Source organism: Oncorhynchus kisutch, linkage group LG4 (genome assembly GCF_002021735.2).
Source record: "Oncorhynchus kisutch isolate 150728-3 linkage group LG4, Okis_V2, whole genome shotgun sequence".
Lineage (NCBI taxonomy): Eukaryota > Metazoa > Chordata > Actinopteri > Salmoniformes > Salmonidae > Oncorhynchus > Oncorhynchus kisutch.
Genome location: NC_034177.2, coordinates 49,481,055 through 49,493,350, shown reverse-complemented (window position 1 = coordinate 49,493,350; position 12,296 = coordinate 49,481,055). Strand labels below are relative to the sequence as shown.

General features: G+C 42.6%; 1 protein-coding gene across 2 annotated transcripts in view; it reads right to left on the bottom strand.

Moving 5' to 3' along the window:
- The window catches only part of LOC109889635 (copine-8), a 73,660-nt gene extending 64,957 nt beyond the window's left edge, over positions 1–8,703 (bottom strand). Inside the window, exon 1 of one of the 2 annotated variants that reach the window (XM_020481206.2) lies at positions 8,408–8,703. In XM_020481206.2, coding sequence (XP_020336795.1) covers positions 8,408–8,502 — 95 coding nt within the window. In that variant the 5' untranslated portion in view covers positions 8,503–8,703. Of the gene's footprint in view, positions 1–4,638; positions 5,595–8,407 lie in introns of those variants that run through there. The other variant, XM_031823144.1, reaches the window with a different exon arrangement.
- Between the last annotated feature and the right edge of the window lie 3,593 nt (positions 8,704–12,296).

Sequence of the window (12,296 nt, the reverse complement as noted above, 5' to 3'; positions counted from 1 at the left end):
AAAGTATTCAGACCACCTGACCTTTTCCACATTTTGTTAAATTAAAGCCTTATTCTCAAATGGATTAAATAATTTTTTCCCCCTCATCAATCTACACACAATACCCCATAATGACAAAGAAACTACAGGTCTCTGGACATTTTTGCTAATTCATTGAAAATAATAAACTGAAATATTACATTTACATAAGTATTCAGACCCTTTACTCAGTACTTTGTTGAAGTACCTTTAGCAGCGATTATACCCTCAAGACTTCTTGGGTATGACACTACAAGCTTGGCACAACTGTATTTGAGAGTTTCTCCCATTCTTCTCTGCAGATCCTCTCAAGCTCTGTCAAGTTTAATGGGGAGTGTTTTTCAGGCCTCTCCGGAGATGTTCGATCGGGTTCAAGTCCGGGCTCTGGCTGGGCCACTCAGGGATATTCAGAGACTTGTCCCGAAACGTAGAAGTGGCTATCTTGGCTGTATGCTTAGGGTCGTTGTTCTGTTGGAAGGTGAACCTTCACCCCAGTCTGAGGTCCTGAGCGCTCTGGAGCAGGTTTTCATCAAGTATCTCTCTGTACTTTGCTCCATTCATCTTTCCCTTGATCCTGACTGGTCTCCGAGACCCTGCCGCTCAAAAACATCCCCACAGCATGATGCTGCCACCACCATGCTTCACCGTAGGGATGGTGCCAGGATTCCTCCAGATGTGACGCTTGGCATTCAGGCCCAAGAGTTCAATCTTGGTTTCATCAGACCAGAAAATCTTGTTTCTCATGCTCTGAGAGTCCTTTCGGTGCCTTTAGTCAAATTCAAGCGGAATGTCATGTGCCTTTTACAGAGGTTCTCTCATCTCCGCACTGTCAGATTGACCATCGGATTCTTGGTCATCTCCCTAACCAAGCCCCACCTCCGACAGATTTTCACGTGAATATTCTAAAATATGCATATAAAACAATATGAGCATTTCATGGTTTTGGCACCAGACAATGTGACCGAGAATACATTTACAGGACATTAATATGCATTCAGATCTGACTTGGTACAGCCAGCACTATCAAACTAGGGATATTGGCAAAATGAGCAGCATGTACATGTCCTGAAAAACAGCCTATAACAAATGACAAAAAACATAGTCCTTGTGTTTCAATGTGTAGCATATGCTAAACTTCATAGCCTATATCTTTTATTGTTTTTTATGCTACTTTCCTAAAACAATGATTGTCCACCTCGCGGCTCACCTGTGGGAGATTTGAGCACTAAATGCATCAGGGCATTGCATGTATAGGCCTTTAGGCTCAGGTTTCTACTGTATGATATTAGAGAAGCTTAGGCCTATCCCAAGAGAAAGAAATGCATGTCACCAGCATATCTCAACGTCAGATAGCTACTGCGTCTTCTATACAGAGGTAGACTTGCAGAAGGAGGTTCATTTGTTCATGTTCAATCACAGTATTTTCTATAAAGACGAGCATAATATTGCTAGATTATAAGGCGTAACTCTGGTAGGCCTTAAAGCATCCTGCCTCGCCTCAAGTTCAACTGTTGGGAGTCAGTTTGAGTGCTGGTGCGCCCGGCCTTCATATCACAGGCTTGCAGTAGCTAAAGCTTAATAATAGCCACACCAAACCTTCTAAACTTTATTTAGGTAATATCAAAAGTAAATCAAACAATTGTTTATAGAGACTATAAGTGCAGGCTATTATATTGTGACAAACACAGCATTACAAACTGTGAAGGACCTCGGCGTTACTCCTGACCATGATCTCTCTTTTGACGAAAATATCAAGAATGTTTCAAGGACAGCTTTTTTGCATCTACGTAAAAAATTGTAAAAAATTTTATGAATCAATGCTTTTGTCACTTCTAGGTTAGACTACTGCAATGCTCTACTTTCCGGCTACCCAGATAAAGCACTAAATAAACTTCAATTAGTGCTAAATAAGGCTGCTAGAATCCTGACTAGAACCAAAACATTTGATCATATTACTCCAGTGCTAGCCTCCCTACACTGGCTTCCTGTTAAGGCAAGGGCTGATTTCAAGGTTTTACTGCTAACCTACAAAGCATTACATGAGCTTGCTTCTACCTATCTATCCAATTTGATCCTGCCGTACATACCTACACATATGCTACGGTCACAAGATGCAGGCCTCCTAATTGTCCCTAGAATTTCTAAGCAAACAGCTGAAGGCAGGGCTTTCTCCTATAGACCTCCATTTTTATGGAATGGTCTGCCTACCCATGTGAGAGACGCAGACTCGGTCTCAACCTTTAAGTCTTTATTGAAGACACATCTCTTCAGTAGATCCTATGATTGAGTGTAGTCTGGCCCTGGAGTGTGAAGGGGAACGGAAAGGAACTGGAGCAACGAACCGCCCTTGCTGTCTCTGCCTGGCCGGTTCCCCTCTTTCCACTGGAATTCTCTGCCTCTAACCCTATTACAGGGGCTGAGTCACTGGCTTACTGGTGCTCTTCCATGCCGTCCCTAGGAGGGGTGAGTCACTTGAGTGGTTGAGTCACTGACGTGGTCTTCCTGTCTGGGTTGCCCCCCCCCCCCTTGGGTTGTGCCGTGGCAGAGATCTTTGTGGGCTATACCCAGCCTTGTCTCAGGACGGCAAGTTGGTGGTTGAAAATATCCCTCTAGTGGTGTGGGGGCTGTGCTTTGGCAAAGTGGGTGGGGTTATATCCTGCCTGTTTGGCCCTGTCTGGGGGTATCATCGGATGGGGCCACAGTGTCTCCTGACCCCTCCTGTCTCAGCCTCCAGTATTTATGCTGCAGTAGTTTGTGTCGGGGGGCTAGGGTCAGTTTGTTATATCTGGAGTACTTCTCCTGTCTCATCCGGTGTCCTGTGTGAATTTAAGTATGCTCTCTCTAATTCTCTCTCTCTCTCTCTCTCTTTCTTTCTTTCTTTCTCTCTCTCTCTCTCAGAGGACCTGAGCCCTAGGACCAAGCCTCAGGTCTACCTGGCATGATGAATCCTTGCTGTCCCCAGTCCACCTGGCCGTGCTGCTGCTCACGTTTCAACTATTCTGCCTGTGGCTATGGAACCCTGACCTGTTCACTGGACGTGCTACTTGTCCCAGACTTGCTTTTTTCAACTCCCTAGAGACAGCAGTAGCGGTAGAGATACTCTCAATGATCGGCTATGAAAAGCTAACTGACATTTACTCCTGAGGTGCTGACCTGTTGCACCCTCGACAACTACTGTGATTATTATTATTTGACCATGCTGGTCATTTAAGAACATTTGAACATCTTGGCCATGTTCTGTTATAATCTCCACCCGGCACAGCCAGAAGAGGGCTGGCCACCCCTCATAGCCTGCTTCCTCTCTAGGTTTCTTCCTTGGTTTTGGCCTTTCTGGGGAGTTTTTCCTAACCACCGTGCTTCTACACCTGCATTACTTGCTGTTTGGGGTTTTAGGCTGGGTTTCTGTACAGCACTTTGAGATATCAGCTGATGTACGAAGGGCTATATAAATCAATTTGATTTGATATCCTTTGTTCATGACAGAAAATTATTTCACAACCCCATTCCTTTTTCTACGCAACTTCATCTAAGGATGTAGAGAGGATTTCTTGTAAACAGCATATGCTATATTCCTTTTCTTTTAACCATGTAAAGACTGATTGTTTTTTTAAATCTGCCAAACCGTTACAATTATAACTAGCTATACTTAGTTCACCCCTTACCATAACTAGATACTATTCTCAGGCTAAAGTGACCATAATTAGTGCTTGTAAAGTTATTGCCATCAGAGGTATTATGAAGGTCAAAACTAGAGCTTTCAAATGTCTGATATTTAGAATTCAAGAAATAGGTTCCAGCAATATGTTTTATTCCCTTGCCTGTTTGCCTCTGAGCCAATGCCACAGATGTTAGAAAATTTAGACAAATGATGTGTGTAACAAATCTGAGTATGTTGATGTGTTTGATGTTGGATATGATATAATGAGAGTGTGTATGATGTCTGTATAAGAGTAAGACTATAATGTGTGATGTCCAAATAAATAATAACTCTGCCAATTTGCATGTTTGAGTGTCTGCGTGTGTAACATGTAGTGCATATAGACTTAATATTCATAATTGTAATCCATATCGTATCACCATCATAGTCACATCATAATTACCTTTAACATAATTGAAAAACACATCCCAGCATTTCCATAGCAATTGACGTTTCACATGATCATGAAAGAGACCTTGCATTACTCTAGAGACGGCTTCACCACAGTACAAATGTATTCCGTACAATATGTTATTATCCCCCAATGCCCCATTCTGATATCTTCCCCTTGCTTGTTGTAAACATATATAAACTTGTAGACCAATACATAAAAACAGAGACAAACAATACACACATTCAATTATAAAACAGTTCTCGACAATAAGAGAGGGAGAGAAGAGAAAAGAGAGAAAGTGAGAGAAGAGAGCGAAATCAGGTGTGTGTGTATGTATAAGTCTGTATGTGTAAGCAACCATGTAGTTGAGTACGTGTGTGTTCATATCCACTTCATTAATGTTCAGATATTTTAAACAGTTCCCATACCTTCTTTTTTTCGTAACCTGAAGTCCCTATAGAATTTAGTACAGCCACATGGAGCTGTCTATCTATAAAGAGTTTGTCCACAATGATAAAGGCACGCCTACCATTCATCCTTTGTTGTCTTTGTACCGGATACAGTCTCTTACAACGTTCATCTCCTTCGGAAATTGGTAATTGAGACCGAATATGGTCCCTTTAAGCTCCCTTCCTCTGCTTTCGATCAGCTCCTTTTGTTGGTAGTGTTCAAATTTTGCGATGATCGGTCGGGGGCCCTTGGTATTGTCGTTCCGAGCTCCAAGTCTGTGTACCCGGTGGAAAGCCACCTTGTTTACAGTCTCTATAGGAAGTTTCAATGCGGATTTCATGAATTCTGATCGCGCCCTCCGCATTATTAGATGCGTACTCAGGAATACCAGAAAATAAAATGATTTTCACGCATGCTACGACTTTGTATGTCTAGTAGAGTGTACTTCATCACCCTGTTTCCCTGAGTTGACAATCCATGTTGGGATCAGGTATTTTTACCTTGGCTGTGAGTGTCTTGTTTTCTCTTTGGAGCTTGAGAATTTCACTCTGGCTGAACTCCAAACTCAGCCTCAGCCCTGCTACCTTCTCACACAACTTTTCCATTGTTGAATGGATTCCAGCCAGAGCACTAGACACTACCTCAATGGTAAGTAAATCGTCCGTGTCTGTAGATGAATCTGTTATTCTTTTTTTTTTGTCGAGTTAAAGTTATTTTGTGAAGTGGTCGTATCTTTCCACGAAGGAGTATGTTGTTCCTCCATAGCGTAAAGCTGTTGGTACTCGTCGATTTCCCTCAGGATCTGCTTGGTATTCATTAGCTCTATACTGCAACCAGTTGTTTTATGAAAAGATAACAATGAGTCTTTCCCACGACGACGATAGGTGTCTGTAGTACTCGCGGAATCCACGCAACAACAAAAGGAACAGAAACTTGCAGTCCCAGCCGTAAAGGCTAACCGCGTTGTGGAATCCTTAGTAACAAAACTTCAGTTCAGATTAAAATCGATTTAATGAGAAAGTTTTAATGTAAACAACAAACCGAGTGTAGAGAGTACAGTGTCCTGTTGCGCGCTCTGATGACGTCTCTCTCTCGTAACGTCAAATCAAAACCCAAGGGAGATCCTTGTGCATTTTCCCATCAGAGTTGTGTTTCCATCAAATTGACTCGTTGCAGATAAATGTCTGTGTGTAAATGCGTAGTGAAAATAATTTGAGGTTAAATTCATGTGTACCGAATAAATAAAAAAAAAAAATGGGTTTCCATCGCATTTTCAACTCTAGGCCTACCGATGTTTTTTTCTCACGAATAAATGTTGCATTGATATAGCGAATGTGTCCACTCTGTTATTGACACGTGTGCTCTAGCCAACAGTTTGCAGATACGTATCTGATTACTACGGACAAAAGTGAGATTAGTTGTATTTGTCAAATGCCAGCCAATCATCGATCATCATCATGTCACAAGAATATGACCCTCCTTATTAGTTGAAACAAGCATAACGCTCATCACTGCGTACTTTCGTCACCCTGTGAAGTCATCATCATTTATTTCATCTGTTGCCTAATAAACTGCATGCAACTCCATGATGGCGTGACAATTTTTATCCAACGTGTACTGTAGGCTACTGTATTGCATGAAAAGGTTGGATGGAAACCTGGTTAATGTCAAGCCATTTTGAGGATGCTGGAATTATATTTTGGATGAACGCGCGCATGCCTACAGGAGACTTTTGAAGTAGCCTAATCAGATTAAAACATTGTGACTGGTTGTGTTTATGCAAGTAAACACATGTAATACATTTTAAAAGTTAAATTATAAATATTTAGGCTATATTGAAGCATCAGGTTCTAGGTGAGCGAGGAATAGCCACTCGGATTGGAGAGGAGGCAGAGTGCGTGTTAAGCTTTCCCGAATGGCCCTGCCCGGAGGGAGCGTATGTGGCGACATTATTATAGGACGACTTTGAAGAATGATGATCTGAAACAGACAGCGCATTCTGTATCAGAGGTTTTAAAAAATATATTTAAAAAATACAGCCAGACTGGCCTGTTACTGTGCCTTTCTAGACCGTATAAACTGTTGAGAGTGGACCCACAACGGATCCAAATCGAATTAAACATTCAAATCACAGGGCTTTTGCGCCGTCATTCAAATTTCATTTTCACTGCAGCCTAGAGTAGAATTTGGTACTCAATTGAAAACAATAATGCAATTATGAATTCTATAGTCTAGGTAGGATAACTGTATTGTCCCGAAACAAGATCAATAGCGGAGCTTTTTCTGAGCTGTGTGTTTCATGTCTTCACTGTTCTTTCATGCCAAATGATGCACCTGGCCTGTCCATTGCCTATCATCTATTCCCATTTGTTCTTGTCAATTCATATTGAAAATGGATACAGCTTTGAATGTCTTTATTTGTAGTATGATTGCTCGTTAGCCTGTTGCAAATCTGGACAAACGATCCAACTACCACTATTGTCACTATGAATGGTGGATAGAGGAGAGAATCGACAGCTAGACTGATTGACCTGTGGTGTAGTTAAGCAATAGGGCACGAGGGTGTGTGGTATATGGCCGATATACCATGGTTAAGGGCTGTTCTTAGGCACGACGCATGGCGGAGTGCCTGGACACAGCCCTTAGTCGTAAACCCCAGAGGTGCCTTATTGCTATTATAATCTGGTTACCAACATAATTAGAGCAGTAAAAATAAATATGTTGTCATACCCGTGGTGTACGGTCTGATATACCACGGCTGTCAGCCAATCCGCATTGGCTGACCACCCAGTTTATAATAAAAGTTAGCACATGGAAAAGCGTAGTGCACAAGGGAAGTCCCCACCTTGATATAGGGGAGGCGCATGCAAGCAGATGAGGAAATTTGGCTAGGATGGAAGAAATTATATAGCCTAGTAAAACCTGCAAAATAATGTTAACCAGGAAAAACGCACTAACATCCACTGTGCCCAATGAAATAAAATAAAACACACAACCCTCCCCAAATTAAAAGAAAAGATTGACAACTCTCCCCTCCAGTAAATTCCGATCTGGCTCTTAATCGAAGAAGCTGTAATTGCGGTTATCGGAGATTAAGCATCATTGACGCAGACAGTGACTGAATCGGAATTCCAACCTTCAGCAACACAATCTCAGGTGTGCACCGACACCGCACTGAGGGACTCCACGTCTCTCCCTCTCTGTGTGTGTTAAATGATCTCCACAGTGAGTGTTGTGACTGACTGAGACCGACCAGTCGCGGGAGCATCAGCTCTCTCTGGTAGAAGGAACTCCGCGGAGACCCCAGTCTTACAGAGGCGCGTGGCTCTTACGCAACACGGGAGCCCGAGCCAGCCAGCTGCTGCCCGCTACTATAGTTGTATCAAGATGATAAAGCATTCATCAATTCTCTCAGCAGCATCCATTTTTTCTGGACTGCGGTTTGTTTAGTTAATTAAGTGGAGCCGAGCCCAAAAGGGAGCGTGAGCTGTCATGTTAGGAAACACTAATAGCACGCACATTGTTCCACCGTCATAAACTTAATTTAAACATCCCTCAAATGTAGACTAACCGTGATTGATAAACTAAAGCAATGGACCATCATGATAATGGTACTATTTAATTCAATCAAAATGTATAGATGAAATGCTATTTTTATAGCCTAATGGGCTATGTCTGTTTTCTGGCCAAATCCCAAAAATAAAGAATTAATGCGAGAATGCTTGACTAAATTCGGACTAAACCATTTATATTTAGCAGTTCACCAAACATATCCACCGTTCTCCACAATCTTAGCCTATACCAGGAGCATTCTGTCACTCAATTGACATCAGTGCCCCTCTACTCACCTACACGACACCGTGAGCTCAACTCTGGTGGCGGGAATGGCAGCGGTGAATGGGTCAAAGTCTCCAATACACGCCATATTCATGAAGCTACTCATCGTCGAAATCTCCCGTTAAACGGGCCTTCTTCGGTCGCATAAAAGAAAGAAACCGTTAAAAACGGTGCGCTGCTTAGGGTCGCTGTTGCATGAGGCTTCGGGAGGCGTGTCGCTCAGCCAGCTGCAAGAGGAGCGTCGCCCATAACAGCCCAGCGTCATGTGTAACCGTTGAAAGATTCAGCTCGTGCTAGTATGCAGAGTTGAGAGCGAGGTATAGACCCAGGCTAACATGGGTGATAGTGCGGAGGGCGCGACTCCCGGGAGGAGTGCATCCAAGACATGTGCAGATCTCAGCTTTGGGAAATGTTACACAATTACAAAAATAAAGAACCAAACACGATAACACATTATAGTTTAAGGCCTAGTCTGTGCTGATGCTTTTAGGGAACCATTGCAATTAGCAAATGCTTTATTGCATACATGCAGTCTAACCAATTAAGGGATTTGTAGCCATATTAACAGGCTAAATCATTGTAATGCATGTGCTTTGAAAATCTATTGAATGACAATACAGTGCAAATCAGTGGAGGCTGCTGAGGGGAGGACGGCTCATAATAATGGCTGGAATTGAGCAAATGGAATGGCAAACAAATAGCAACCATGTGTTTGATGTATTTGATATCATTCCACCTGGTAAACTCAAGCCATTACCACGAGCATGTCCTCCCCGATTAAGGTGCCACCAGCCTCCTGTGGTGTAAATGAATAATGAAATCTTCGAGGAACTCATTTGTGACACTACAAAGGCTTCATGGCCCACCTGCTTTTCAATGCACTGGCATGCTAGCGAATTCCTGACTTTTCCAAACAAACCACAATTTGCTCTCAGACATTGTTTAAAGTGGCCAGTGATTTGAATCTCCATGTAGGCAGCAGCCTCTGAGGTAGTAATTGCTGTTTAGCAGTCTGATGGCCTTGAGATGGAAGCTGTTTTTCAGACTCTCGGTCCCAGCTTTGATGCACCTGTACTGACCCTGCCTTCTGGATGGTAGCGGGGTGAACAGGCAGTGGCTCGGGTGGTTGGTAATGATGCAGATGGCGCAAAGAGACCACCTGAGAAATTTCCTCTATTAAGTAAATGATTTCTCTACCAGATGCAGCAGCCCAATGAGCTAAAATATGAACAGCTGCGTCAAATTAGATTAGACACTGAACAAAAAGCTTATTTATCGCAAATGTTCAGCACAAATTTGTTTACATCCCTGTTAGTGAGGATTTCTCCTTTGCAAAGATAATCCATCCACCTGACAGGTGTGGCATATCAAGAAGCTGATTAAACAGCATGATCATTACATAGGTGTACCTTGTGTTGGGGACAATAAAAGGTCCCTCTAAAATGTGCAGTTTTGTCACACATTGCCACAGATGTTCCAAGTTTTGAAGGAGCATGCAATTGGCATGTTGACTGCAGGAATGTCCACTGGAGCTGTTGCCAGAGAATTGAATGTTCATTTCTCCACCATAAGCCATATCCAACGTCATTTTAGAGATTTTGGCAGTACGTCCATCTAGCCTCACAACTGCAGACCACATGAAACCACGCTAGCCCAGGATCTCCACATCCGGCTTCTTCACCTGAGGGATCGTCTGAGACCAGCTACCTGGAAAACTGATGAAACGGAGTTTTTCTGTCTGTAAAAACTTTTTGGGGGAAAAACTCATTCTGATTGGCTGGGTCTGGCTCCCCAGTGGCTGGGCATATGCCCTCCCAGGCCCACCCATGGCTGCACCCATTTAAATTGACTGATGTCCATACACCCCAGCCATCCTACAATCTAAGCTTGATGCCCTCAATCTCACACAAATGATCAATGAACCTACCAGGTACCACCCCAAAGCTGTAAACACAGGCACCCTCATAGATATCCTCCTAACCAACTTGCCCTCTAAACAACCTCTGCTGTTTTCAACCAAGATCTCAGCAATCACTGCCTCATTGCCTGCATCCGTAATGGGTCAGCGGTCAAACGACCTCCACTCATCACTGTCAAACGCTCCCTGAAACACTTCAGCGAGCTGGCCTTTCTAATCGACCTGGCCGGGGTATCCTGGAAGGATATTGATCTCATCCCGTCAGTAGAGGATGCCTGGTTATTGATGGGAAAATTATGATTAAATGACTGAACAAATCATGTCAAATAAGAATTGTAACTAAGTAAACTTATACTCTGTTTTATTATATCTGATTAACAATATGAGTTCATAAGAAGGGATTGTGTGACACGGACAAGAAGTAATTAAAGTTAATGAACACCATTCCAACTAGGAAGAAACAAATGGTTTGGGGACTGTGTAAACAAATAAGGCCGTTAGCCTATGGTTGACCCTACAGAAACTTAGCTCTGGGGTTTTTAGATAAGACAGTGAGTGCATTCCTAAGTTTTCTGTTAATTAGAACTGTCAGTTCAGTGGTGATCGATGATGTTGAGGGGTCAAAAGTTATCTGGGAGTGTGTTAGTAAGTTAGAATGAACTTTTCACCTCACTTTGTCCCGGTCGAGAGGAGGGGATTCTGTTAAAGCAATGAAATGACGTCATGATCTGTATATAAACTGCTGCTCGTGATTAAGTGGGAGCGCGCTCCGAGAATAAATTCTATTACCTATTATTGAAAGACTGGTCTGAGTCTATTTTATGCAAACAAGAAATCTTAGAAATTCTCATAAAATAGATTAAGGGCTTTCAATCGATGAAAGCACAATGGCATAATTAAATTACACTAACAGTTATAAAAAAAAAGCCTTCCTCACCATCTTAAATAAACATGCCCCATTCAAGAAATTTAGAATCAGGAACAGATATAGCCCTTGGTTCTCTCCAGACCTGACTGCCCTTAACCAACACAAAAACATCCTATGGCGTACTGCATTAGCATCGAACAGCCCCTGTGATATGCAACTTTTCAGGGAAGCTAGAAACCAATATACCCAGGCAGTTAGAAAAGCCAAGGCTAGTTTTTTCAAGCAGAAATTTGCTTCCTGCAACACAAACTCAAAAAGGTTTGGGGAAACTGTAAAGTCCATGGAGAATAAGAACACCTCCTCCCAGCTGCCCACTGCACTGAGGATAGGAAACACTGTCACCACCGATAAATCCACGATAATTGAGATTTTCAATAAGCATTTTTCTACGGCTGGCCATGCTTTCCACCTGGCTATCCCTACCCCGGTCAAAAGCACAGGTAAAGTCCCCCTTATCTCAACTCGCTGGTCACCGTAGCAGCATCCACCTGTAGCACGCGCTCCAGCAGGTATATCTCTCTGGTCACCCCCAAAACCAATTCTTCCTTTGGCCGCCTCTCCTTCCAGTTCTTCTGCCAATGACTGGAACGAACTACAAAAATCTCTGAAACTGGAAACACTTATCTCCCTCACTAGCTTTAAGCACCAGCTGTCAGAGCAGCTCACAGATTACTGCACCTGTACATACCCCATCTATAATTTAGCCCAAACAACTACCTCTCCCCCTACTGTATTTATTTATTTTGCTCCTTTGCACCCCATTATTTTTATTTCTACTTTGCACATTCTTCCACTGCAAATCAACCATTCCAGTGTTTTACTTGCTTTATTGTATTTACTTCGCCACCATGGCCTTTTTTTGCCTTTACCTCCCTTATCTCACCTCATTTGCTCACATTGTATATAGATTTATTTTTCTACTGTATTATTGACTGTATGTTTGATTTACTCCATGTGTATCTCTGTGTTGTTGTATGTGTTTAACTGCTTTGCTTTATCTTGGCCAGGTCGCAATTGTCAATGAGAACTTGTTCTCAACTTGCCTACCTGGTTA